The sequence below is a fragment of the Nyctereutes procyonoides genome, unplaced genomic scaffold (assembly GCF_905146905.1).
Source record: "Nyctereutes procyonoides isolate TBG_1078 unplaced genomic scaffold, NYPRO_anot_genome, whole genome shotgun sequence".
NCBI classification, from domain to species: domain Eukaryota; kingdom Metazoa; phylum Chordata; class Mammalia; order Carnivora; family Canidae; genus Nyctereutes; species Nyctereutes procyonoides.
Genome location: NW_026575024.1, coordinates 16,611,380 through 16,639,205, shown reverse-complemented (window position 1 = coordinate 16,639,205; position 27,826 = coordinate 16,611,380). Strand labels below are relative to the sequence as shown.

Genomic DNA, 27,826 nt, shown 5'->3' with positions numbered 1-27,826 from the left:
AGTAACCACATGTGGCTAGTGGCTACTCTGTTGGACAATGTAGGCATGAGACATTCCCATCATTACAGAAAATTCTCCTGGACAGTGCTGGTAAGGCATTAGGACAGTGGCCAATACATTTAGGGAGTTAAGTAAATGATAAATATTAACTATACTTGTTATGTCATTAGTTCTTTTTCTCCCCATGTATTTACTTGCTCAGCCACATCTTTATTAAATACCTCTTTTGCCCTTGCTTTATTATACTAAAGTCATGCACTACCTGGGTTCTCAAACAAAAGAATGTGATCGGGGAGGATCACCTCCCAGGAAAATGGACCTTACGAGTGAGAGAGAGCCCGACCTGATACTTGAGGGCTCTAAACCCCCACAGGAAGAAGAGATTGATTCTCGTGGAGCTGGGGGTAGGGGTTCAGAAGAGAGGAATTTGGACTTAGCCTGGGCTACTGGACTTAGCCATGACTGCTAGCCAGATGGAACCTTGACCTGAGACGTACTCCCCACAGTCAGTTCTGTATATCACAGTTTACAGAGCACCCTCACCCATGCCCATCTTCCAGAGTCTGGGGGAGATGCAGGGCCTGGCAAGAGCCCTTGTCTGGGTGACCTGGTTACAGCCAGGAGCCAGACTTCATGTTATTCTCCTAAGACACCCTGCTTTCCTTAGGGCTGAGGGTTTCCTCTGCAGGTTGCAAGCATGAGGGTGACCAGCTCCTCCTCAAAGCCCCCTCCCTCCTTGATCATCGTGGGGGTTGTGTTCAGCTTGTAGGCCCACCAGGATGGAGGGGAATGCTGAAATGGAGATGCTGAGGACACTGAAGGGGCCCTCCACAGGAGAGGTCAACGTGCACCTGGTGGCCAGAGACAGCCCAGGTTCCGGCTCTCACCTGCCGGCTACCGCCTTCATCATCCCAGGTGGGCCAAGCCAGGGGCCCCGGGGGGTGGGGGGAGCATCCCCATACCTGCCTGAGCAGGTGTGGATCCCGGGAAGGACGTACTTTCATCTGCCTACACACATGCATGGGGCGGGGCCACGAGGCTCACCTGTGCCATGTCTGTCTATTTGTTCGCAGCCGGCTCAGCCACCCTTGGTCTGCCCAGCAGTGCCCTGGATGTTTCCTGTTTTCCGCGGGAGCCGATCCATGTGGGCGCCCCGGAGCGCGTGGCCGGCAGCCTACCTGTCACGGCCACCGCTCTGCCGCAGTTGAGCGCGGAGCCTGCGGCCAGCGCCAGCGCCGCTACCGTGCGGCTCCTGGAGTGGACCGAGGCCACGGCCCCGCCTCCTGGGAGCGGCCTGCGGGTCGGTGTCTGCGGGGATTGGCGGGGGCGGGGCGGGGCGGGGGCGGGGCTCGCGGCGGGGGGCGGGGCGGGGGGGGCGCCAGCGAGGAGGCCCCCGGGGGCGGCTCCGGGTGAGGGACTCGAGCCGCGTGGCTTGCGTGGAGGCGCTCGGAGCCTGGCGGGCTGCTGGGGGCGCGGCCTGCGCGAGGCGCCCCCGAGCCGAGCCCTGCGGGGTGAGGCGGCGGGCGGGGACCCTGCCGCTCGGAGGCGGGCCGAAGGGGGCGGGAGTCCCGGCCTCAGACCCTCGCACGCTCCAGTTCCGGATAAGCGAGTACGCGCCGCTGAACATGGTGGGAGCGGAGCAGCCCCCGAGCCCCGAGCTGCGGCCGGAAGGTGTGGCCGAATGTGAAGACCGCGAGGCCCCGGCGGGAGGTGGCGATGCGGGCACCCAGCCGCCGGGTAGGACCCTCCAGGCCCCAGGCTGGGGCCCTGCCCGGGTGCGGCGGGCCGAGCTCGCCGAGGGGTCTTCACGGGCGGGGGCGTGTTGGGGAGGGGAGGATGGGGTGGCTGGCCTGGGTTCTGCAGGTCCACCCAGGGATTGTCCTGAGGGGAGAAGGCCGTGGGGGCGCCTGTCCGGGGGAGCCCGAGGGGGCGTGGGCTCCGAGGTGGGCGGAGCCTGAGGCCCCTCTGGCCCCCACAGCGGACCTCCCCCAGGATCCTCCTGAAGACCCTCCGCAGAACCCCCCAGAAGAGGATGGCACCTGTCAGTGCCAGGAGTGTGGCCCTCAGCAAAGTGCAGGTCCAGATCCTGCTTGCTCCAAAGATGACTGCCCCCAGCTGTTCCAAGAGCGGTGAGGGGGAGGGGATTGCAGCCCTGCTTGCTCGGCCTTGGGGTGGGGGGGGGGGCAGTCACCATTCCTGCTCAGGGCTCAGGAGAGGGACTGGGCGGTGGTGGGTGGGAGGTTCTCTCTCTCAGGCCTTCTGTCCCTCAGGTCAGTCATAGTGGAGAACTCCTCAGGCCAGAACTCCTGCACCAGCACTTCTGAGCTTCTCAAACCCATGAAGAAGAGGAAGCGCAGGGAATACCACAGCCCATCAGAGGAGGAGTCAGAGCCTGAGGCCCTGGTAGGAGGAGGGCAGGGGGGAGGGGAAGGGGAGGCTAGAGGCTACATGCCAATGCCCACTGTCCTCTCCATTAATCCAGGTGGTAGGGCCAGGCCAGAGGAGATACATGATGAGTCAGTCATCGTATTTTAGGGTCCCATGTGATCAGGTCCTGTACTTGGTAGAGGAAATGATTAAATCACCCTTTTGCTTTTCTGGGGCTCCCATCTCTGTCTAGTGTCAGGGCTAAGTCACATTCACATAAACCAGTACCCAAGTAGATGTGTAGGCAGATGGAAAGCTCCATCACTGGATCCAGTCACGAGGCCAGAAGCAGAGACTGTTGCAGAGAAGCTGGAAGAGGCAGAGCATGAAAGTTCCAGTGGGCAAGTAAAATCAACACACAGCAGGTCTGAGGAATGAGGAGGATTACAGTCAGACTGTGTAACTAGGGGCTGTATGCTCATGTGAGTTTGCACCCACGTGGTAGGAGGTTGTCTGCTGGAGCTGTGTTCCTGCTGGTAGCCTAGAAGGAATTCCGCTTGGTTGGGACAGTACACCATGTGACCAAACAGCCAGGCAGGGGCCTGGAATAAAGTCTGGGGCTTCACCTCAACCCATGAGGACAGGAATCAGGCTCGCCTTCCTACAGGAGAAGCAAGAAGAAGGGAAGGATCCAGAGGGACAACCGACTGCTAGCACCCCAGAAAGTGAGGAGTGGAACAACAGCCAGTCTGGTATGGTGGCCTCTGTGTATATGTGTGTGTGTATGTGTGCGTGTGTGTGTATGTTGATGTGATGTGTGTATACACTTTTGGAGGTGTGAGGCTGGGAGTAAGGGTTATGTATGTGATGGTGTGTTGTACATATATAGAGGAGTATAAATTTGTGTGTGAGAGAGAGAAAAGAGAGAGAGACAATGTTTCTGGTTTATGCGTTAGCATATGTGTATTTGGGGGAAATATATCATGTTATTTGTTTATCCTCTGTTATCCAGTTGTGAATAGGCCTCACTCTCAGGTTCAGGATCCAAAGATTAAAACAGTTTTTGGTAGCACATGGCATTGCTTCCCTTTGGTGGTATGAGCAAGTTTGTACTGGTCATTGGACTGACCTTGCTATTTGAGGCCCCATTCTGGCCTTTTGGTTCTAAGAAGGGGAAACAGAGACCATTCAATAGTCAGCTCTGGCCCTCAGGACTCGATTCTAGTCAACTATTGCTAAGTAACGTTTATCACACTTGTAATCATCTAGGTACTCTATAACAGCTTGTTGAATGTCTATCTTCCTCCCTCAAAACAATTTATTTTATTAATCATTGCATCCCTGGTGCTTAGCTCAGCGACTAGTGTTGAATAGACTCTCAAATGTTTTATTAGTACATGAATGCATGAGTTGCATGTTGGTAATTCCTCTCGGACCATGGCTCAGTTGCAAGAATCTTAGAGAGAGCCAGAGGGTGAGGTGAGTTCCTAGGACATTCTACCTTGATGGATCCAGTACCAGCCAGAGGAACCCAGTCTGTGTCCTGGGCTTCAAACTCTGTAGTGCCTGTTAGAAATTTTGCTCATCACAACCAAACCAGATTTTCATTACTGTCTCTCACCCAAAGCTCTCACATCAGAAGCAAAAGTATAGCTCTCATAGGAGACAGTGTCTAACCACTCAACTGCTTTGTCTTACTTAGGGAAATAGATTCATGAACCATCATTCTTTTAGCTGGGTCCTGTTGACCAGTACACAATTATCTTTTGATTCATACCTTTTGCCATCTCAACTGTGAACATAGGTGTGGCATTGGTTTCTGGATATTTCCCCCTTTTGTCTTTTTTTCTTTTTTCAAGGGAAGATACTCTATCAGTTGACAGAAATTTGCATTTATGGCTAATTTTTTTCCACTTGTTTTTGGGGTCTTTTGGCAGAAGAATCTAGCATGAGGGATGGAGGTAGCAGGGTTGCTTTAGTGTCCTATGTGTGGAAAACCTGTGTTTATAGTTTATGTCTATACTCTGTTTGGCAGTTGGATGGCTAGCTACTGGGTTCATGTTGTAAGGGAGGACATATCTAGTTCTGATGGAATGTTCCAATAGTTTGAGAGATAGAGCTGTTCAAAAAAAAAAAAAAAAGAGTTAGAGCTGTATAACTCATGTATGTACTCAGCCTCTCTCTCTCTCTCTCTCTCTCTCTTTCTTTCTTTCTTTCTCTCTCTCTCTCTCTCGTATGTATCTGCTTTGTCTTTTCAATGACTGCTTTGTGTGAGGATTTATTTTCTTACCATGGTAAAAGTCTTCACAATATATTTAGTCATTAATAGCAATTCTGATATTCTTGTGTCACCTCTCATTCTACCCACATCCACATCAGGTATCTGTGGTGGCATTCTTCAGGGTCAACTTGTTAGAGCCTTTTCAGATTCAGAGCAGTCCTCTCCAAGTATCCTGTTCTGTCTCCCTATAGTTACCTTAGATTCTGTCTCCCTATAGTTACCTTAGACATAGATTTTTGCCCATTCTCTCTCTCTCTCTCTCTCTTTTTAAGATTTATTTATTTATTTTAGAGAGTGGGAGGGGCAGAGGGAGAAGGCCAGAAAGAATCTTTTTGTTTTTTTTAAATATTTTATTTATTTATTCATGAGAATGCACAGAGAGGAGAGAGAGAGGCAGAGACACAGGCAGAGGGAGAAGCAGGCTTCATGCAGGGAGCCCGACGCGGGACTCGATCCAGGGTCTCCAGGATCACACCCTGGGCTGCAGGCGGCGCTAAACCGCTGAGCCACCAGGGCTGCCCGGCCAGAAAGAATCTAAAGCAGACTTCCTGCTTTAGATTGGGCAGAGCGCAATACAGGGCTCAATCTTATGACCCTGAGATCATGACCTGAGCTGAATTCAAGAGTTGGATGCTTAACCAACTGAGCCACCCAGGCACCCCACATATTACCCATTCTTTTTTTTTTTTTTTCATTTTTACCCATTCTTAATTGGGTTGTTTATCTTCTTATTGTTAATTCTTTGTATATTCTGCATATAAGTCCTTTGTCAGTTGTATGTGTTACAAATATTTTCCCCTAGTCTATGGCTTGCTTTTTCCTTTCTAAATGGTGTTTTTTAAGGAGAAAAATGTTTTCATTTTGATTCATGCCCACTTTATCCATTTTTTGCAGTTAGTAATTCTTATATATCTTTACAAAGTACAGTTTTTTAACAGCTTTATGGAGATGTAATTGTTATACCATGTAATTCACCCGTTTGACTTGTAGGATTCAGTGGTTTTTAGTGTATTCACAGAGTTGTGCAGCCATCACCACAATTAATTTTAAAACATTTCCATCATTCCGGGGATCCCTGGGTGGCGCAGCGGTTTGGCACGTGCCTTTGGCCCGGGGCGCGATCCTGGAGACCAGGGATCGAGTCCCACGTCGGGCTCTCTGCATGGAGCCTGCTTCTCCCTCTGTCTGTGTCTCTGCCTCTCTGTCTCTCTCTGTGACTATCATGAATAAATAAATAAAATCTTTAAAAAAAAAAGAAACATTTCCATCATTCCAAAAAGAAACCCTGTACCTATTCCCTCCAGACCACCCATCTTCCTGTAGTCCTAGGCAACCCCAGGTTTATTTTTTGTGGATATGGATTTGCCTATTTTGAATATTTCACATAAATGGGATCAGATAATACATGGCAATGTGTGACTGGCTTCTTTCACTTAGCACAGCATTTTATTTATTTATTTTTTAAACTTTTTTTTTAATTTTTATTTATTTATGATAGTCACACACAGAGAGAGAGAGAGGCAGAGACACAGGCAGAGGGAGAAGCAGGCTCCATGCACCGGGAGCCCGACGTGGGACTCGATCCCGGGTCTCCAGGATCGCGCCCTGGGCCAAAGGCAGGCGCCAAATCGCTGCGCCACCCAGGGATCCCCTTATTTATTTTTTTTAAAGATTTTATTTATTTATTCATGAGAGAGAGGCAGAGACAGGCAGAGGGAGAAGCAGGCTCCACACAGGGAGCCCGACGTGGGACTTGATCCTGGGTCTCCAGGATCAGGACCTGGGCTGAAGGCAGCGCCAAACCGCTGGGCCACCAGGGCTGCCCTAGCACAGCATTTTCAAGGTTTATCCACATTGTAGCATGCATCAGTACCTCATTCCTTTTTATTGCTGAATGATACTCCATTGTATGGATGTATCACACTTTATTTATCAATCAGTGGGTGTATGGGTTGCCTCCACTTTTTTCTCCTGCGGGGAACCTGGTGTGGGACTCAATCCCAGGACCCTGGGATCGTGACCTAAACTAAAGAACTAAAGGCAGATGCTCAACTGCTGAGCTATCCAGGTGGCCCTCATTATGGTTGTTGATTTGCATTTCCCTGATGGCTAATGATGTTGAGCATCTTTTCATGTGCTTATTGGCCATTTATGTATTTTCTTTGGAAAAATATTTATTCGGAGCCGTGCCATTTTTTAATTACATATAAGAAACACATTTTATATTAAAATATGAGGAGTGCCATATGGAATTGGGCAACAAATTGTTGTGATTCAATGTGTGTGTGATTCAATATAAGTCATTAATCAGTATATCTCTTATAAATGCCTTCTTAATCAAGGTCCCTAATCTAAATTTACATTCAAAATTCTGTGAACTGTTTATTTTCCTGGGGAGATGGTCCATGGCTTCTGTTAGGTTTTCAGAAAGGTCCATTTATACTTACTAGAAACTGAAGGCCAGGTAAAGAGTAGACCATAGCATTATGGAGCCCATCCTCGTGAGTTTGGTGTTCCCAGGCATGGATCCATATAAGGTATATGTTGAACACAAATAGCGGTCTCTTGATTAAGTTTTCTGTTTTAAAATGAACTGATTATGAATTGGCTAGCCATGCTGCGGAAGAGGTGAAGACAGACATTTATCTGTAGCAAAGAACCCAGCACATGGCTGGCACCCTGCTGACTCTTTGTAATTGGTTATTCCCGAACCATGGCATTCTGCTCTTCTCTTTACGTTTTCTGCCTCTCCTGAAGACCTTGTAGTGAAAAGTCTGACTAGAACCAATAATTTGCAGATTATCTCTACCTAAATGACTGAAGCAATGCTGAAGGAACTTCCTTTTTTTTTTTTTTCTTTTTTTTTTTTCTGAAGGAACTTCCTAAGAGAGTGAACAGAAAAAGAGAAAATGGGAGGGAATGACTGTCATTCCAGGGATTCACCACTGAGTAGCTGGGTTTAGGGGAGGGAAAGAAGAATCACTGCCAACAAGAGAAGAGGAGGAAAATCCAGCTAAGAGAGCTCAGCAAGACGAAAATGCTCAGCTGGAAGGGGAGTTGTAGCAGATGGAGATGAAGAGAGTTGAGGAATGAGTCATTGGACTGTGGCCTTGGGGTCTCAAGAGAACAGTCTCACTAGCGTGCAGACGTAGGCATGAACTGGGTGATTAAGAAGGAAATGTATCAGAAGGATGTAAAGTTGTTCATAATACTCCCCTTATCTTTTTAAAATCTGCGGGATATGTAGATATCCTCTTTTTTATTTCTCTCATTACTATGTGTGCTTTCTCTGTTTCTTTTCTTTCCAGCTTTATTGAGATCTAAGAGTTCAGGGATGCCTGGGTGGCCCAGTGGTTGAGCGTCTGCCTTTGGCTCAGGTTGTGATCCTGGGATCATGGGATCGATTCCCGTATCAGGCTCCCTTCATGGAGCCTGTTTCTCCCTCTGCCTGTGTCTCTGCGTCTCTCTCTGTGTCTCTCATGAATAAATAAAATCTTTTTTAAAAAAATAAGAGTTCAGACAAGCAAAACACAATACTAGCCCTTAGAGAGCTCACAGTCTGGTGTCAGGGAGAGATATGAACAGGTAGTTATTATGCAATGGTAGAGTAAGTGTTCTGTTTAAGGTACGTAGGTGCAAAGGACTGTCACGGAACAAACTCTGCCTCATGTAGCCGAGGAAGGCTTCATGGAGTAGATGTGGTGACATTCCATCTATGCATGCACCCACACATCCATGCATCCAAGCATCGAAGCATCCATATGTTCAGTCATCCATACATCCATGCATGTGTATATCCATCCTTCTAGTCATTTATTTAACAAACATTTGGTGGTCATCTTTCTGTGTAAAACCTTGTGCTAGGTGCCAGAGCTGGGTCTTGAAGGATGAAAGAGGATAGGAGGATGGGACAGGGTGGGGGCAGGATCTCTGAAGCAGAGGGTTTAGAATGTGCAAAGGCACAGAAGCACACAAGGGCATGGAAATGCATGATTAGGCTAGTTCATGGAGAGCTTTGTATGCTGCAGAAAGGTATTTGAGTTTTTGTATTTTTTGATTGTAAATGAGAAGCCATCCTAAACTTTAAAGCAAAGAAATAAACCAGTTTTATTTTAGAGCTAATCTGGTAATAGACTGAATCTGAGGCAGAGAAGTCAGTCCAGAGGCTCTTGGACCAGGCCCAAAGCAAAATGAACAGTGAGCATGGAGAGGTGGGGATAGATTCAAGAGCCAGCTAGAAGTTGGAGTCGGCAGGACTCAGGGACTAGGGGAGAAAAATGAGACATAAAGGATCCCTCCCAAATTCCTGGCCTACGTGGCTGGTTGAATAGATGCTGGTACCACAGACTGAAATAGACTATCCGAGAAGGCCACAAGCTTTGGTGGAAAAGTTAACAAGTTTGGTTTGGGACAGCTTGAGCTAGCTGAAGAATGTGCTAGCCAAGAGCTTCTAGTCTAAGGAAGCAGGAATAAGCTAAGGAACACTTCTGGAAGTCAAGAGAGGATCAGGGGAGCCCTTGGGTGGCTCAGTGGTTGAGCGTCTGTCTTTGGCTCAGAGCGTGATCCTGGAGTCCCAGGATCGGGTCCCACGTTAGGCTCCCTGCATAGAGCCTACTTCTCCCTGTGCCTCTGTTCTCTGCCTCTCTCTCTCTCTCTCTCTCTCTCTCTCTCTTACTTGAATAAATAAATAAAATCTTAAAAAAAAAAAAAAAGGATCAGTCCACAGGGAGACTATACCATACCTTGGGACACACTGTAAAAAGGTGCCCTTTCTGAGTAGACCCAATTAGAAAAAGGCAACCTTTCTTTGTAGTAGACTCAGCCACATGGCTCGGATGCAGGTTTCACTCAGGAGAGAGGATAGTGGGAAGTCATGTGGTGTAGGTTGGTGTGTCAGTGTAAGTTTCTGAGAGAGTCTGATGGCTTGGTTGATAAGTGAATGAAGAAAATCCTTGCTTTGGCCCAGCCGGGTCAGATGATTGGGCTCTGGAGGCTTTCAGTACAGTGACCAGGGAACTTAGGCAGCTCCTAGGGAGAAGCTTCTAGCCACTTAGGTTCCAACCAAAGAAAAAAGCATCTTCCTGAATGACAGATCACTCCACATCTGAATGATCTAGGGCAGTAGCCGAGTGAGCCACAGCACAGCTGAGGAAGACTCCAGATAAGACAGGCTTAGTTAGAGCTCTAGAAAGACCAGAAACACAAGACCAGTACTTTGCATTGTGTGAGGATCTTTTACTCCCAGCATCTCATTTACTCCTCCCAATGACTTTCTGGTAGATGAAGTTGTCTGCATACTGCAGATGACAAAATTGAGGCATAGAAATTACTAGAAGAAGCTGGAGCTGTTTACCCAAGGGATATGAATTGACTTTTGCAAGAAGTTGCCTCTTCATTCTCTGTGGCTGCTCAGGCTGACCTTATGAGCCTAACCTTACATGTTGCCAGGTATTTTAGTTATTAAAGGATGATTCTCTTCAGTGCTGGAGGCCAGGTCTCCATCACAGCTAAGCTGAAGTTCCTGCAGGGGAATTGGTCTCCCCTTCCCCAGGACCTGGAGACTCCAAGGGCTGTAGGCCCTGACTGTAGTGTGTGCACACGTGTGTGTGTGTGTGTGTGTGTGTGTGTGTGTGTGTGTGTGTGTGTGTCTGGGAGGGCCATAGAATCCATCTCTATTCGGTGGGCATGCTGAGCACACATACAGATACTCATGTCTCTCTGTGTTCAGAGGAATAAAAATTGAAAAACAAGAGTTTCTAATTTCTTTGTGATCTTGCTCCTCCATTTCTTCCTCCTCCCATGTTTTCTCTTTCATTTCTCTTTTCCTCTTCTCTCCCGTGAGCTTGGTTGGCACTGCAATTAAGTCCTCTGGCTCAGGACTTGTCATTCAGCTTTGTCAGAGAACAGGATCCCTCTGTGGCTGAGATTTTGTGACCTCAGTTATGCGCTCTACAAATTTTGCTGACAGTGGCCTGGGGATGAGGGTGGGGTAGACAGGATTTGCTGCGGCCTCACTGGAGACTGAGGCTCGCTGGAGGTCAAAGCCCCTGTGTCTGGTGCCATCTTGGCTGGGAGCGCCCGGGGGCAGCATGCAATCATAGACAAAGGTTTGTTTTGGAGGTAAGGTAGAGTTGAGTCAGGGGACACTGAGAAGAATAGTCTATCAGGAGCAGTCCTGGGGTCAGTCTGTCTGTCTCCTGTCCACAGCATCAGGGGAGAAGAAGGAAGGCTGGTCATGGGAGTCCTACCTCGAGGAGCAGAAGGCTGTCACTGCCCCTGTCAGCCTCTTCCAGGACGTGAGTCGGATAATTTCTACCTGGGAAGAGCTTATATACCCAGTCCAGGAACTCAGCGCCACACTCAGGCCTTCTGGTGTATTGTGTGTCTGATATCCCTCAAAACCCTGGCAGAATGTAAGAGGGAGAGGCTGGTTAGGGTCCCAGAGAGAAAAGGGCCCACTCTGAGAGGCTTTCAGGATAGGAGGAAGTAAAGAGGTGGGAGTTGTGAATCCTGGTACCTTCTACTCCGTTCTGTACGCTGATCTCCCGTGACTTGGGTGAGAGGGAGCCCTAAGTCCAGCCCTGACTTAGCCCACATTTTTCAGAGGACCTGGGAGCTAGTCTGTCCTGTTCTGGATCACTCCACTAAAGATCCCCAAATAAATGACCCCTTCGGTTATACCAGGCGGGTGGGGCCTAAAGGCAGCTCCTTCACCCCAAGCTCACCAGGCAAGGATAAGGCTGGATGGAGGCTGGGTCCTCTCCAATCTGTGCGTTGACAGTACCAGGCAGTCACTCATAATAAGAATGGCTTCAGACCGGGCATGAAGTTGGAAGGCATCGACCCTCAACACCCGTCCATGTACTTCATCCTCACCGTGGCCGAGGTGAGCTGAGGCGTGCACCCACATCCCGGCGCTGTCTCTCTTGGTAGACTGATGGGAACGGCTGGGGCACAGAGGGCCTGGCTTAGATGAGGGAGACACTGCCCTGCCCTCAGGAAGTGCATAGTCTATAGGGGGTAATGGTGAGACACACAGAAAGCTAAAAAAAAAGGAACTCAAACCAAAGTATTGGGCATGATGACATTATGGAATGGCGTATCCTTCAGTGCTGAGGGAGTCTGAGGAGGAGAGATCCTGAGGGCAGGGATGATGGTGTGTGTGTCCACCCAAGGTCTTGTCCCCTAGGGGCTCACTGTGAGAATCAGTGCGATAAACACATCAGTGACATTCCATGGTGGGGGGTGAGAGGGGGCAGGAGGAGAGGTGTGAGCAGAGGAGCACCAAGGACGCAGGAGGAGCTTCTAGAGGAAAGGCCTCCTGCCAAGTCTTGAGGGATAAGTTGTGGATAAGTAGGGAATTCCAAGCAGAAGCAGAAAAGTACGGGGGCATGGAACAAGGCGCCAAGTTCAGGGAGCTGTCATTAGCTTGGTGAGGTCAGAGCAGTGTGTGAGTAGAGAGCCTTGAGAGATGGTAGCAGAAGGAAAGGTCCTCAGGGGCCCTGACCAGGTCTGAGCCTTGGTAGGTGACTTTGGGGTTCTGACCCAGAACTCAGGGCTCAGGAGTATGTGATCTGTCCCCAGCGCAGGATGGGAGAGCATGGAGCCAGGTGCAGGATGGGGGAAGAGTGGTGGGTTGGGGAACCTGCTAGCATTCAGGACCCTTGAGATCACCATGCTGGGCCAGGAGAGGTGGGGGAAAGGGAGTGGGTGGGTGTGTGCTGGCATCAGAGTCCCTGTGATTCCCCGTCATGGGGTTAGGTGTGTGGCTACCGCCTACGTCTGCACTTTGATGGTTATTCTGAGTGTCATGACTTCTGGATCAATGCCAACTCCCCTGACATTCACCCTGCTGGCTGGTTTGAGAAGACCGGGCACAAACTGCAGCCCCCCAAAGGTAAGGCCTAGCTGGGTTGCTCAAGTGAGGCAGCAAGCCCTCAGATCTTCCCTTCCTACCCGTGGGTCCCCTTCCCTATTCCCCATTCCATGACTAGCCTCTCTTCATCGAATCCCACTATGACTAGGCCCCAGGGCTTTTGCTTTGCCCTTGCCCTTTGAGTATCTACCAAAGTTAGGTCCCACCTCAGCAGGGTTTCCCTGGGCAAGTTCTTGAGGGTTGGGAGGTCCTTGGGCCTTCCTCAGTGTGGGGTGTCCTGGCCACGGCCCAGCCTCTGTCTGCACGGCACTCTCTTCTTCCCCCCTGAGGGGCCTAGGTTACAAGGAGGAGGAGTTCAGCTGGAGCCAGTATCTGCGCAGCACAAGAGCTCAGGCCGCCCCCAAGCACCTGTTTGTGAGCCAGAGCCATGTGAGTGCCCCTGAGTGGACACCCACCTTCTAGGACAGAAGCCCTGTGGCTGGCCAGGCTGACTCATCAGAAGAGAGATCACCTATCAGTGCTCTCAGCTTTGTTTTGATCTCTTATCCCAAAGGCGAGGGGCGTTCTGGGCAGGCCAAGGGCCAGAGGGGAGCTGGTTATAGGTTCCTCCCAGTTTTCCCCACCACACTATCACAGAGCACCCCCTGTGAGTCCCTGGCCCGCCATCACCATGCTGTGCCAACAGGGGCACTTACTCGCCCTCCGAGGTCTGGCCCCAGGGACCATACCTACAGCTTCCCAGGTGGCTGGTGGCATTCTGGTGTTCTATCTGCCCGTGGGACAGGAAATGCAGACTTCTAAGTCAAACTGTGTAAACCCTGGTCCCACCATTGACTAGCACTGTGGTCTTGGGCAAATTATTTTATAAAATGGTGATGATAATACCCTCTCCATTTCGTAGTCAAGGTCATGAAAGGTGACAGCTTTTGAAGCTCTTGCCTGACAGACACTCTTCCTCCCCTCTCGCCACCTCACGGCAGCTCCTCCTTCCCCAGTGCCCCACCATCGACCCAGCTACCTCAGTGTACACTAGGCCAGGCTTGTCTGGGGAGGAGAGGCTCTCTGGGCGAATGTGTAGCTTCCTGCTTGTCACTCATTTTCCACCACAGTGAGGTGTCTTCTGAGCACACCTTGGAGGTCACAAGTTCCCAAGTGGCTCAGGGCTGGGCGTTGTGACACTGTCCTGGAGAGACCCTCTTTCTCCCCTATCCTCCCCACTCGACTCCCCCACCGCAGGCATGTTTTCTAGAGAACCCACTCCTTCCTGTGCCAGTGGGTTCTGGGTTAGTGCTAGCCAGCCTGGGCCTGGTCATGGCAGCCCTTCTTCTTGCCCCCAGAATCCTCCACCCCTGGGTTTCCAGGTGGGCATGAAACTGGAAGCTGTTGACCGCATGAACCCATCCCTCGTCTGTGTGGCCAGCGTGACAGACGTGGTGGACAGCCGCTTCCTGGTGCACTTTGACAACTGGGATGATACTTACGACTACTGGTAGTGTATGGGCCCAGACTTGGCCTGGGGGCGAGGGGGAGAGAAGGTGGCAGGAGCGGGAGGCAGTACTTTCAGACCTCAGGCACTACGGAGCCCCTTCCTGGTCCTGATGTTGATAATTGCTCCAGGGCATTGCTGACTGTCCTGTTGCTTTGCTCTGTATCATAAGAAACACAATGTAATATTAAATGTTTCATCTAAAAGTACCAAGGTTAGGATTAGGACGAGCAAACCCCCGTGATTCATGATTTTCCCTCAGATACTATGGTAGTCCTAGAGTCTAGCTAATGCTGCCATTTTCTGACTTTTTTTTTTAATCCGCTGTCTGTGTAGCAATCACTAAGCAGTAGAATGAGGGTGGGCACTGAAGCCATGCGGTCATAGTCCTCAGTGTCACTCGAGACAGTGAAGTGTTCTTGGTTTCAGGTGTGATCCCAGCAGCCCTTACATCCACCCGGTGGGCTGGTGCCAGAAGCAAGGAAAGCCCCTCACCCCTCCACAAGGTGACCCTGCACCTGACAACATGCCCTTCCCTGGGCCTGGCCCCACAGCCCCTCCTCCCTTCTCTTACCACTACCTTGTTAGCTGGGTCCTTAGGATCTGGGTAAGGGGACAGATGTGTCCTAGAGCCTCATCTTGGCTTAGGAGTTGAGGAACCTTTGATGTTAGGAGAGACCTGTCAACCCAGGACTGTGTTGAGGTATAAAGGAAGAAAGTTAAAGGACCCCTACTCAGCACAGGAGGAGTCCAAAGCAAAGAAAGCCTGTCCTTTCCTTTTGGAGAGTTACAGCGGCCCATATAGAGTTGGTTCAGATGGGGCTGGGGTTGGGGCTGGGGCTGGAGTAGCAGGGCCAAGAAGGGGAATGGGGGCAGGCTTCCTAGACAGCCCTGTGAACTGTGTGGGGGTGATGTGCTTGGCTCTGGCTAGCACCCCTCCACCTCAGGTGCCTCTGCCAGCAGCTGGCTCTGGTGGTGCAGGTTGGGGATTCTCCAGGCTCCCAGTCCTGTCTGGGGACAGAGAGCGCTCCCCTAGTGTGCCGGGGTGCCTAGACATTGTTCTCATCCTTTCCTCCAGACTACCCGGACCCTGATAGCTTCTGTTGGGAAAAATACCTGGAGGAAACTGGGGCCTCTGCTGTGCCCACCTGGGCCTTCAAGGTGGTGAGTCAGCTGTCTGCTCCCAGAGCTGACCTCTGGGAAGGCATGGAGCATTCAGCCGGCCAAATGGAGTGCTCCCGCTTTGGCAGGCCACAGTTTCTGAGGCACAGCACTTGAGCTCTCTTCTTGGGGCCCCAGTTCTACTGAGCTGGGCCTTGGCCTGAAGGCTGCTGTCCTCCTGCAGCGACCCCCACACAGCTTCCTGGTCAACATGAAACTGGAGGCCGTGGACCGCAGGAACCCAGCCCTCATTCGTGTGGCCAGCGTGGAGGATGTGGAGGACCATCGCATAAAGGTGGCTCCGGGCCCCTTGGGCAGGGGGAGTGGACAGGCTGTTTGGGCGCGAGTTCTGTAGACTGGATAGAGGTCAAGGGCATGGCATAAGCCAGAAATAAGGGAGGCCCAAGGTTGTAAGGAAGAGAAGTCTACACTCACTGCAGGTTGTAGGGAAGAAAGGTCTGCACTTGGAGCTGAAGATCTTGGGTCTTGCTCTAGCCTCATCTGTGACTTATCTTTGTGGGCTTGGACCAGTCATTTCTCCTCTCTGAGCCTATCAAATGAGCCTAATGACCCTTGTCCTGTGCATGGACTGATGGGAGATGCCAGTAACTTAAATGAGTGAAGCTCTCAGAAAATATGGTGGCTTAGGCGGATTATTGTGAGGCTGGCGTGTTGGTTCTTCCAGTCCAGGAGGTTGCTTCTGACAGGCCCCAGGGATAGGGAGAGCCTCCTGGAGTCTGGAGGACCTCCTGGCTGAGCTGGGCTCCATGAGGAACACCTGACCTCCAACAACCTTTCCTCCCCAGCTCCACTTTGATGGCTGGAGTCATGCCTATGACTTCTGGATTGACGCCGACCACCCAGACATCCACCCTGCAGGCTGGTGCTCTAAGACAGGGCATCCCCTGCAGCCTCCTCTCCGTGTGTACCCTTAGGGCACTCTGACCCTTTCCTACTGATGTCCGACCCTGCCCCATGAGCTCTTACCATCCCACCCCTCTAGCTTGCCCAGGGAATTCTGATTGTCATGCACAGGTGGGCTCTAGTGCCCACCATGAGCTCTGGGATCCCCTATCCCCCTGCCTCAGTGCTCTCTGCTACACTGACTTGTGCTTCTGGCTACCCCAGTTGTTGGGTTCAGAGTGCTGAGATGTGCAAGGGTAGGCTCACTTAGCATGTGCCTGGGAGGGAGTTCTCTCAGCATCTAGCAGAGCTACACAGAGCAGACAGTATGTTTGCTAAGGAAACAGGGTTCCCTTAAGTAAAAAATCCTGGTCCCTGGAGGTGGGATGGGAAGTCAGGTCATTGGACCACTCAGCTCCAAGTCACATGGGGTGTTGATCCTTCTTGATTATTCTCCAAACTTGAGTCAGGCCTAAAGAAAGTTACCAGAGAAAGAAACAGGGAGGCAGACAGAGTAACGTACTTGTGGCTGATGAGGCTTCTAAGCTACAGCTGTGCCCACACCGACTCTGAGTTGATCTTCTCCCTGAGGGTTTTCCTCTCAGAGACAGAGGGCGGCCTGGGGTTTCAGCAAAGGGTATGAGAGCCAAGCCCTTATTCCCCAGAGAGGGGCAGATACACAGGAGCCAGAAATGACATCACAGCCTAGGTGAGGGCCCCTTTAGCTGGGGAGCTAGCTTCTAGTACCGACTGACCTTCCCTGCCCTCCCCCCCCACCCAAACCCTGACCTAGGACCCTATGCTAACTCTCCTTCCTGCTCCCCCAGGACCCAGAGAGCCCAGCTCTGCCTCGCCCGGGGGCTGTCCCCCTCTCAGCTATCGCAGCCTGCCACAGACGAGGACCTCCAAGTACAGCTTTCACCACCGGTGAGTGAAGGGCTCCTGCTGAGAGACCCTCGGGCATTGCTGGGGGTGCAGGATGCTCTTTCACAGCTCCAGAGTGCTGCCAGTCAGGCTTCCCAAAAACACACTCTCCGAATGGGGCTTGTTCTCCATCGGGAACAAGCAGATTCAGCCCAATTTAAGCCGCCTTCTTCCTCTTCCTAGGAAGTGCCCGACTCCTGGTTGTGATGGCTCTGGCCATGTCACAGGCAAGTTCACAGCTCACCATTGCCTCTCGGGCTGCCCGCTGGCTGAGAGGAACCAGAGTCGGCTGAAGGCGGAGTTATCGGACGCAGAGGCCTCGGCCCGTAAGAGGAACCTCTCGGGCTTCTCCCTAAGGAAGAAGCCTCGCCATCATGGCCGGTGCGGAGGGCAAGGGTGCAGGGCCTCGTGTCCTCTTGGGCCAGGCCAGGCACTGATTCCCTGCCACGGACCCGGTCCCTCTCTCTCCAGGATTGGACGCCCTCCAAAGTATCGGAAGATCCCACAAGAAGATTTCCCCAGTAAGTCCTGACTCATCTACTATCCTGTGCCCTCCACCAAGTGTTCACAGTGAGTGCTTAGTAATTGGTGGAATTGAGTCACTGGGGGGACCCAGAGGGGCAGCCAGAAGGGAGGCTGCCTCTTCTTTTCATGTATGCAGAGCATAGAGCAGTGGTGACAGCACAGGAGCCACCTCAGATTCCAGTCCCACTTCACTGAGACCCTGTCGTGAGCCTGCGGGAGACATGGAGCCTCTTTGGGCTTGGGCTCTCTGCTCTGCGGCAGGAGGGTGCCCCCCAGCTCTGCTCCTCTCAATTCTTGGCCTCCTGGAAGGGAGGCCTTGGGTTTCATTTTTTAGCTGTGTGACCTTAAGCAAGTCACTTAATATCTTCGAGTCTCAGTCTCATTTGAAGACACGAACAATACTTCTGTCAGATGTCAAGTACCTGAAATACTAGCACTTAGCAATACTGTTTACTGAGCACCTACCATGGGCCAAGCAGTGTTACTGGTGCTTTCCGTACACTGTTGCCAACCCTCACAGGTATCCTGTAATGTGGATACCCTTCTATTCTTCTGAAAGAAGAGGAATGGGAACTCAGAGGGTGAAGTCACTTGCCTATGGTCACTCGCCTAGTACGGGGCAGAGCTGGGATTCAGACTTGGGTCTGACTTGTGCTCTGCACTGCTGGTGTAACAGACTGGAAACTCCTAACCTGAATGTCAGTTGACCCCTCGATCTCCATTGTCTTAGCTTGGGTGCCACAACCAAGTACCACAGACTTGGTGGCTTAACCACAGCAATTTATTTTCTCATACTTCCTGAAAGTCCAAGATCAAGGTATCCGCAGGGTTGGTTTCTTCTGAGACCTCGCGCCTTGGCTTGCAGGTGGCTGCTTTCTCGCAGTGTCCTCACGTGGTCTGCCCCCTATGCATGTGTACCCCCACTGTCTCTACGCATGTCCAATACTCTTTTCTTGTAAGGACACCAGATTAGATGAGAGCCCACCCTAACGGCCTCATTTTAACTTACCTGTTAAAAGACCCTGTCTCCCAATACAGGTGACCCTTGAACAACAGGGGTTTGAACCACAAGTGTCCACTTATGTGTGGATTTTTTATAGCACAGTACCATAAATGTATTTTCTTTATGCTTTTCTTGTAACATTTTCTCTAGCTTTATTCTAGGGATACAGTATATAACCCATATAACATACAAAATATATGTTAATTGACTGTTTATGTTATTGGTAAGACTTCTAGTCAACAGGCAGCTACTAGTAGTGAAGTTTTAGGGGGAGTCAAAGTCATACGTAGATTTTTGCTTGCATTGGGTATTGGTGTCCCTAACCCCCACATCATTCAAAGATTGACTCTACAGTCTCATTTAGAGGTACTGAATGGGTGAGCAAGGTGGGACCCAGATGAAGCATCTCTCCTGCTAGACTTTCAGGGTTACGGCTTCAACATATGAATTTGGGGGGAACCCATTTGAGCCCATAGCATGCTCCCAAGGAGGGACACAGTGACTGAGCCTCCACTGGGTGACATTCGCCTCACATCTTCAGCCCCCGGTACAGGGCCTGATACACAGCAGGAACGCTAGGGATCTTGCCTTAGTTGAGTTGAATGCACATTGTCTTAAGGCTGGAAGAGACCATGAGAGATCACCGGGTTCATTGCATAGTTTGTGGGCAGGACTTAAGCTAGTCCAGTTCTCCAGGAATAGTCTTGGCAACCTGGACAGTATATAGCTTGATGGTTAAAAGCACAGCCCCGAAGTCAGATGGCCTTTTATGGACTGTGAGACCTTGGGCAGGTGACCCCCTCTCTAAGCCTCCACTTGCTCATCTGTGCAACACTGATAATATGTCCACCTCAAATAAGCCTCCCAAAGGCTTAAATGAGAAGGTCAGATAAAGGGCTTAGTACCAGTACCTACTAGTATTATGAGCCCTGTCTGTGGCTGACCTGCTCTTGCTGCCATTCTGTACTCCTCTTGGTGGAAACAGAATGCACTTCCTGCAGCTTCAGGCTCGAGTGAGGAGGTGCTTGGCCAACCTCTGGGCCCTCAGTATGAGGACTCCTGGGGATGGACTGCAGTGGGCACCTCTTCTACCCTCCCCAGGAATACCTGGCCAGCTTCCCTTCTAGGACCAGATTCTGACCAACAGAGGGCGCCTGCCTCTGTGTTCATTCCAGAAGTATCTTGAGAACTTGAGAAATTTAGTCTTTCCAGAGACTGAGGCTGTGGCCTAGAGAGGGTGAGGAACGACTTACCTGATGATGATGATGATGATGATGATGATAATGATAATGCTATAGACGGAATGTGTCTCCCCACAAATTCACATGTAAAACCAAATCCCTAACGTAATGGTATTTGGAGGTGTGGCTTTGGGGAGGTGATGAGGTCATGAGTGTGGAGCCTTCACAAATAGGATTAGTGCCCTTCTAAAAGAGACCCTGGAGAGCTCCGTAGCTCCTTCCACCGAATGAGGACCCAGCGAGAAATTGACTGTATGTTAACCAGGAAGTGGACCTTCACCATATACCAAATCTGCTGGTGCCTTGATCTTGGACTTCCCAGCCTCCAGAACTGTGAGGAATACATTTCCATTGTTTATAAGCCAAAACAAAACAAAAAACCAACAGCTTCTGACCTGCCCCTAGTTGGCTTGAAGTTCGATAAGACATACTGACTAGGAGAGCTCCCATCCTGTGCTCTGGGGAAGAAAGATAAGGAGCAAAGCTCCTACAGCCTTCTGGCCTTGTCCCCTGAGACTTCTCACCTGGTACGTGGAGAACTAGGAACCTGGACTTCAGAGACAGGAGGCCAAACCTGTGGCCAGGAGATGAAGTGCTAGTGGTGGAAGCTGTTAGGGGAGATTTTGCCTGTGTCGCAGGCAAGGCTGAGAGCAAGCTGAGCTGTGCACAGTAGCAGGCTCCTTGTGGTGCTGAAGCCTGGGCTCTTTGGGGTCTGATGAGCAGAGATGGCAGCAAGTAGGAGGAGCTACAGAGAATAGCACATGGGGCTGCTAATACTAGGATCCCCGAGGCTCTGAGGGCAGCAGGGTAAAAGGCTGAAGCTATGATCCAAAGGATCAGGGGAAGACAGTCTGTGACGAGGTGGGGTGAGGGGCAAGGGGCCTGTGAGCTGCAGCCATGTGTCTAGAACTAATGCCCACTGAAGAGAAAGAGGCAGCTCCCTTGGACCCTTGGCAGATAGAGGCAGGGCAAGCCCCATGGGACACTGACCACGTGGCCCAAGGCCAGCCAAGGCTGGGAAGGTAGGCAGGGGCCAGGCTTGTCAGCGGCCAAAGGTAGTTGACCTGCAGGCATGCGAGTGCCAGGCCTGGCCAAGGGGAAGGCCCAGCAGAGCAGCGTCACTCATGAGATCATAGAGCAGCCAAGGCTGGAGGCCAGGAGCCAGGCCTGCAGGAACAGGTCAGGAAGCAGAGGGGCAGGCAGCGTGGAGTTGGCGAGCGGGCCAGGGGTCCCCTTCCAGATGCCAGGGGGAGCAGACCAGGCTGGGGTGGGAGCAGGGGAGAGGAATGGAGCTGGAGGCAGTGGCAGCGACTGGCAGGGTGGGTTCCCACACAGAATCACCCTGATGCCGTGACAGTTGGTCAGGGCTCAACGGAAGAGGAGGGCAAATCGGATGGGCTTCTGCCGCCAGGGCTGAGCTTGTTGCCTGTTAGAGGCCATTCTGATGCAAGGTATCTAGAGAATGGTCAGGAACGCGACAGGGTGATGTGGCCTCAGAGAGATGGGGCTGGAGTCTGTCCTCACAGCTAACTCCTGAGAGTCTGTAAAGCAAGGAACTCCCTTAACCGGGAGGAGCGAGTGATGGGTGAGGAGTCACGTCTCACTCCCTCTTGGCTCTGCAAGACTCTCAGAAGGGAGCCTTGGTCCTCCCAAGTGGCATGGGTCTGAACTTAGTCCTCGACATCAGTGTGCCAGCCTCTGCCTCTGCCTCTGCCTCCAGCACTGACTGCCGATGCCATGCACCAGTCCCTCTTCATGTCAGCCCTGTCGGCTCACCCTGACCGCTCCCTCTCTGTGTGCTGGGAGCAGCACTGCAAGCTCCTGCCGGGAGTGGCGGGCATCTCAGCCTCGACAGTTGCCAAGTGGACCATTGATGAGGTGAGAGTGAGGACCTGTCCTCCTTCCTCTCCCCTACTTTGGCCTCTTTCAGCACACCCTGGTGGGAGGGCTCAGGAAAGGCCCTCTTCAAGCAGAGGTGGACACTGCTCCTGACGCTATCGGCTGCTCATCCCTCCTATCCACAGTCCCTCTTGGTGCCCAGCAGGGGCTAAGAGATGGTTTGATAGACCTACCCTGGTGGATGGGGAGAGGGACGTGCTGCTAGTTCGCATGAAAGTCTAGCAGGAGAGATGCTTCACCTGGGCCCCCCCTTGCTCACCCAGCAGCAGACACACAAGGATCCTCTTAGGCTAATAAGAAAAAGCAACACTGTCAAAGCCTAGAGAGCACCAAGGCCACATGGGCCCACCTTTACCCTACACTCCCAAGCCCCTGTCCCCTTGGCAACATGTCTTCTTTGGTTTCCAAGGTCTTCAGCTTCGTTCAGACCCTGACCGGCTGTGAGGACCAGGCACGACTCTTCAAAGATGAGGTGAGGTGCAAGTGCAGAGTGGGGACAGAAGGGTCACTCACTGAGACGACAGGGAGCAGATGCCCTCGCCAGCGCTGCCCCCTGCTAGGGAGGGCCCTCTCTTGTCTTGCCTGCGGGAGACTGGTCACAGTGACCCACGTCTCTGGAAAAAATCCGGTATGGACCGTGGCCCAGCTTGCTAACCCTCTGTGTTCAGATCACCTCAGGCAGGAAAATGCCTCTTGGAGACAGGGCTCCATTCACTCCTCTGCTCTCTACCCAGCTTGTTTTCCAAACCTAGCTCACTAGGGACAGTAAGTTAAAGTGTGTCTTGAATGGCACAAGTATGCCTTTTACTGCAGGATCCTAACATATGCTTAATTCCAAGACCCAGAAGGTTACCAAGGTTACGAAGCAGTGAGTTGTACATAAAAGAACCCTAGCTTTACATACAATGTGGGTGTGATTCCCAGTTCTGCTAGTTTACTATGGGCTCTTTACTATGTCTTAGTCTGTATCTTCTTATCTATAAAATGGAGATAAAACAGGTATAATGAGGGTTGTAATGATGACAACCTTGCAGGGCCATTGTGAGCATTGGAAATGAGGAATGGCTCATTGGGCCAGAATGCCTAGGATAATTATATCGCTAGCCGACCATAGAATAATCTACAAATCATATCGCTATATAAGAATGCCTGGTACAGTGGGGTCTCAGTGGTGGTTCTGACTCTCAACAGTCATCCTTAAGTAAAAAACTTTATTGTGAAGTGGAAGGGAACTTGGAGTTTGTTTAGATCTTCCTTCCAAAGAATACATGCATCCATCCCCCTTCACCCAGGAGAGCGGAGTCTCAGCTCCTCCTACGTGCCCCCACAGGTCAGGCGCCCATGAGAAAGAAGTCTGCTCCTCTTCCCCTAGAAGACTCTCTTTTTCCAGACCCAGCACAGCCATTTCTTCCTAGTATCCTTGTGTGGTGGCGCTCACAGTCTCTACCCCATCCTGGGCGTTTGCCTCCTGGGCTGGTGATCTTACTGTAACATATGTGTTCAGAGCTGTCCCCCGGTTTCAGATGCCTTCTGACCAGCCCAGAGCACACTGGTTGTGTTCTCCCCTACATTCTTTTTGGTTTTGTTTATAAAAGGAGCAGTTTTATATATAGCTTTATAGAGCAGTTTTAGATTCACAGCAAAATTGAGAGGAAGGTGCAGGATTTCCCATATGCCCCCCACTCCCTGGTTATCGATTGCACTCACCAGAGTGGCACATTTGTTATAATTGTTGAATAGACACCCCAGTGTTTTTTAACAGAGATGAACATGTACACGGAGCAAAATGCCCACATCTTAAAAGTACAGTTCCACAAGTTCTGTGAGACATATACACCCTGTTCAAGATATAAAACCTGTCCATCATACTAGAAAGTTCTTTCTTGGCCCCTTTGTTAGTCCCTGCCCTCATGGGCAAGCCTGTCCTAATTTCTAGAGCCAATGGGTTTGTTTTACCTGTTCTTGAACTTGACATAAATGGAAGTGCAGCTTTTATTCTTCGGTGTCTGTCCCTTTTCACTCAGTGTCATGTTTTCGAGGCCCGTCTGTGTTGTGTATCCCAGTAGCTCATTCATTTGTACTGCTGAGTGGTGCTCCATTTTATGAGGAGCCCACGGTTCTGTTAATGGGTATTTGGGTTCTTTTCTCTTCCCCTACATACAAACCCTAGATTTTTGTTCCTCAGCAAAAATGAAGTTTGCACTAGCTTCATGATATCCACATCAGACCAGTTTGGAGGTCAGGGAAGTCCCCAAGTGCCTTTTATATCAACTATCCATTACAGTCTAATTACACTTTCCAGTTTGTTACTTGTACCACTGGGTTTTATTTATTTTTTATTAACCTAATGTAAAACTTTACATTTATCCCTATTAAATGTTATTTTGTTGGTTTCATAGTCTCATTGTTTTAAATCTTGATTCTGTCATCTGTGGTATTAGTAAGCCTTTCCAGTCTCATACAGCTTGTCATTTGATAACTAAGCCACGCCTTCACTGCACATGTTTAATGAGATAGAACCATGTGGTGCCCGTTAGAGGTCCTCCCTCCATGACAGCAGTCATAGATCAGTGCCTTCTGAGTGCAGTTGTTCAGCCGGCCACAGAAGCATGTGACACTTTTTCCCTCCAGCACTCTCCCCGTATCAGAAGAAGGGCATCGTGTCCCCCCCCACTCCCCCGCCCCGGCAGAGTGTCTGCTGCTTATCCCCAATGCACCATGGTCTGTGGTACAAAAGCAGTGACCAAAAAGGGCATAGGGTGACCGCCAGCATAAAATGGAGTCTCGGTGGGGAACAGGACCTTTGTGAGGGCTGAGGATGACCTTTTCCAGGGCATCCACTCCCCTGGGATGAACCGTGCTCCAGGGAGCAGCCTTTGTCAGGCTGGATAGATGCATTCAGACACACAGGTGCTGGGCAGTCATTAGGGGGATGTCTCACGAGTGAGAAATTAGGGCAAAGTGGATGGATGGCCTTGTGGGTCGTCAGTCTGTCCAGTCTGGTGGTCATCACTGATGGTCCTAAAGAAGGTCTGCCTAGATTCAGAAGAAATCCCTGTCTAGCCCTCTCTCCCTGCCACCTCAGTCAAGGATAGCTCAGAGGTGATAGTGTGGATGTCACTAGCAGCTGCCCGTTGCTGCGCCCCTGCCCTGCCCTGCCCCAGGGCTCTGTGGAGGAGCACCAGGGCAGGGGTATTGAGGCCAATGTCAGGGAGGGCCTGCAAGACATTATGCACCTGCCACCAAAGTCAGACTGGGCAGCAGAAAGAGAAAAAGCATGAGTGTGAACATGGGGGAGCCAGTTCTCTGTCCTTCTCTGTCCCCATCGCTATCTTCCTTTTTTCCTTTCTCCCGCCTCCTCTCTCCTTTTCCTTCCTCTTCCCATCTCTGTCCTCCTCCCCTCCCCCCACACATCCTGGACTCCTATCTCGTGCTCCCCTGCACACCCCACCTCTCCTCTCCGTCACCCCTTCCCATGGCCCTCTCCACCTTCTCCGCTTTCCACCTCCCTCCTCCGACCCCTCAGATGATTGACGGCGAGGCCTTCCTTTTGCTGACACAGGCGGACATTGTGAAGATCATGAGCGTGAAGCTGGGGCCAGCCTTGAAGATCTATAACGCCATTCTCATGTTCAAAAACGCCGATGACACCTTAAAGTGAGTGGCTCAGGGCTGGGCTCTCTGCCATCCCGAGCTGGGCCTCCCTCCGCAGCTGATGCTTCTTTCCTGACTTGAGTTCCTCATATCCCACCCATACCCCCACCACCCTCTACATCTTACCAGGGGGAGGTCCTCCTCCTCTTGGCTCCTTCCTGCGAGGTACGTGGGAGTCCTCGCCCCTCCTGAGTCCTGGGGCTCATCTGCCACCAGGCACACCAGTGAGGGTGTGACTGGGCTGGGGGAACATTACTGGTGGAGTGGATTGGAGGGGCCCTGCCTCTGGCAGCCCCACATCCCCAGCTGACCTGTTTGATCACCAAAGGGTCTTTTTCTTAGTGGTTAAGGACAGTCTGGTAGAATGGGAGTCCTCCAGTTGGAGGCTCATTTCTCTTGGGCCTCTCTCCGTGCTTTTCTTTCCTTGGCTCCGACCCAGAAGTGACCCAGCCACAAACATATTTACTCATTCTGATGTCTGGTTTCCTGGGCAGGGCCCCCAGCCATGGCCCACCCAGACCCCACTGGCTCCTCCCCGTTAGATGGGTGAGCTTCAGAAACAGGTTGTCATAGGATCCGCTGGGAATCTCTGGCTGCTTTTCTCCCTTTTGCCCAAAAATGGGGGATTCTGAGCCAAGATGCCTTCCTAAGCATGCCCTATTCTGGATCAGCTAGCATTTTAGTGGCCCTTGCCAAGCCCTGTTTCCAGCAGAGTAGGTGGTAAGAGCCTGTTTTACCCATGCAGAGAAGATCCCCATCCACCCTTCCTGTATCAAGTGTGGGGAAAGGGTATGTCAGACAATCTCGGATCTTTGGCCAGAGGGGCAGCTCCAGCAGGCATGGTGGCCCTTAAAGCTGGGCTTAGCATCCTTCCCTGCAGCCATGGATCTCAGCCAAGGTAGTGCCCATGGGGTGGGGACCCCATGCCTACCAGGCCTCTTGTCATGGGAATGTGCTACTCTGTCCAGCACACGTACCTCACAACATCACATTCGACTTGTCCCTTAAATGTCTTGCTCTTGAGGAGTCTTACGAAGCTCACTTGAAATTGGGAGTTGGGAAAGTGAATTCTTCAATCTTTGAGTTTGCTGTGTCCTGTAAGCCTTTCTTAACTACTGTCCATCTGTCTTGCACTGCCAGCCAGGTGCCTGCTGGGGCTCTGGGACTTCAACCTTTTCTGTCCAAGTAGGGGCCTAGGCTTCACCGAGCCACTGCCTAACCAGCCAGGGTGGGGCTGAGGCAGAGGGCCCAGCAGCAGCTGGCTGCATGTGGAGGTGAAGAGCAGCTGCCAAGGCCCTGTGGCCCCAGGTGCTGACACAGGCCCACAGGGTGCAGAGCCAGGCCCCTTCCCTCAGTCACGTGATGTGTTTGTGCACACAGTGTCCTCAGAAGTGTTTGACAGGTGCATCCATGAGGCTCAGTGTTGGGAAAATGTCAAGGGCTATTGTTAAAATACAAAGCTTTATCTTTCCCATAGAAGTGGGATACCCAAAGCTCTATTGATTTCCTGCCACAGCCCAACAGGGGACCCTGTCTCACCTGGGCCCAAACAGCTTTGCTTTGTGCAGGGGCAGCCATCTAGCCGCCCAGCTGAACTCCTGCAGGGCTTCAAATGTTCCTTCCCTTTTGGCCCGAAGGGGCAGCTCTGAGCACACAACCTCCCTGGGCAGAAAGGCTCGGGTTTACGGAGATTGCTTTGATGCCTCCTTGGCCAAGAGTAAGGAGGAACAAGTATGAGCCTCTCCAACTTGGTCACTGGGGTGATGGCAAAACTCACCAGCTCCTTGGCCTTGTCTGTTCCTCTTGGAAACCGAGGAGAAACTGGCCTTGTGGAGTGAGGAGAAGGCAGCAAGCATGTGCGGTTGTGCTGCAGGACCTCCCCATGCCTAAGGAGCCAGGCAGGGACAGCTTTGTGGCGTGGCTCCGCCAGTCACACTTCTAATGCTGGCCTGCTGGAAAGGCAGGATGGACTAAGGGCCTGGAGAGAAGGGCACTCAGGCCTCCGAACTTGGACATCTTAGCACTTTCTGCACCAATGTCAAACTGTGGCAAGAAACCATAAGAAAGAGGTCCATCCTGTCCGCAGCTGAGATCTCCACACCTGAACCTGGGGGCACAGTGGAGGGAGGGACTTGGCACCAATGATGCGCCATGTGCCTCTACCCTGCCCTCAGCAGCAGACGCTGCTTACACTTTGGCCCTGGAGCTGTGCCCAGCCCTTGTCTGGCCAGAGCTTCGGTCTGTGAGGACCTTTCTATTTAGTTTCTGAAGCAGAGAGAATGATCCCAGAGTTTGAAAATGAAGCCTGTTTGCACTTTCATTCACATGGCACTTTGGTGGAATTGTTTTTGTACTCTCCGTGTGGGGATGCCTGTGTGTTCTTTCAGAGAATCCTCTGGCTTAAGGTAAAGTGACTCTTGACTCTTGAGGGAGAAAAATTTATAAACTGTGGTGTTTTGTCAGTGTGTTGAAACAACATAAATAAACTTGGAACATCTGGATGATA

General features: G+C 51.3%; 1 protein-coding gene across 7 annotated transcripts; it reads left to right on the top strand.

The window, feature by feature from the left end:
* The first annotated feature begins 694 nt into the window (after positions 1–694).
* Positions 695–27,826, top strand: L3MBTL1 (L3MBTL histone methyl-lysine binding protein 1). Of its 7 annotated transcripts, XM_055300120.1 has the most exons (21): positions 695–915; positions 1,074–1,300; positions 1,596–1,737; positions 1,979–2,129; positions 2,271–2,403; positions 3,035–3,119; positions 10,856–10,944; positions 11,430–11,534; positions 12,410–12,545; positions 12,862–12,953; positions 13,862–14,013; positions 14,440–14,516; positions 15,089–15,174; positions 15,356–15,466; positions 15,978–16,092; positions 16,902–17,001; positions 17,182–17,379; positions 17,470–17,519; positions 21,488–21,645; positions 22,076–22,138; positions 25,193–27,826. In XM_055300120.1, exons 1-21 carry the CDS (start codon positions 780–782, stop codon positions 25,325–25,327), a joined length of 2,541 nt encoding a protein of 846 aa, XP_055156095.1. In that variant the 5' UTR covers positions 695–779; the 3' UTR covers positions 25,328–27,826. The 7 variants fall into 7 exon arrangements, with proteins under 7 accessions (XP_055156095.1, XP_055156113.1, XP_055156123.1 ...); XM_055300138.1 differs by lacking the exon at positions 21,488–21,645 and having other exon boundaries at positions 17,182–17,324; positions 25,229–27,826; XM_055300148.1 differs by lacking the exon at positions 21,488–21,645 and having other exon boundaries at positions 25,229–27,826.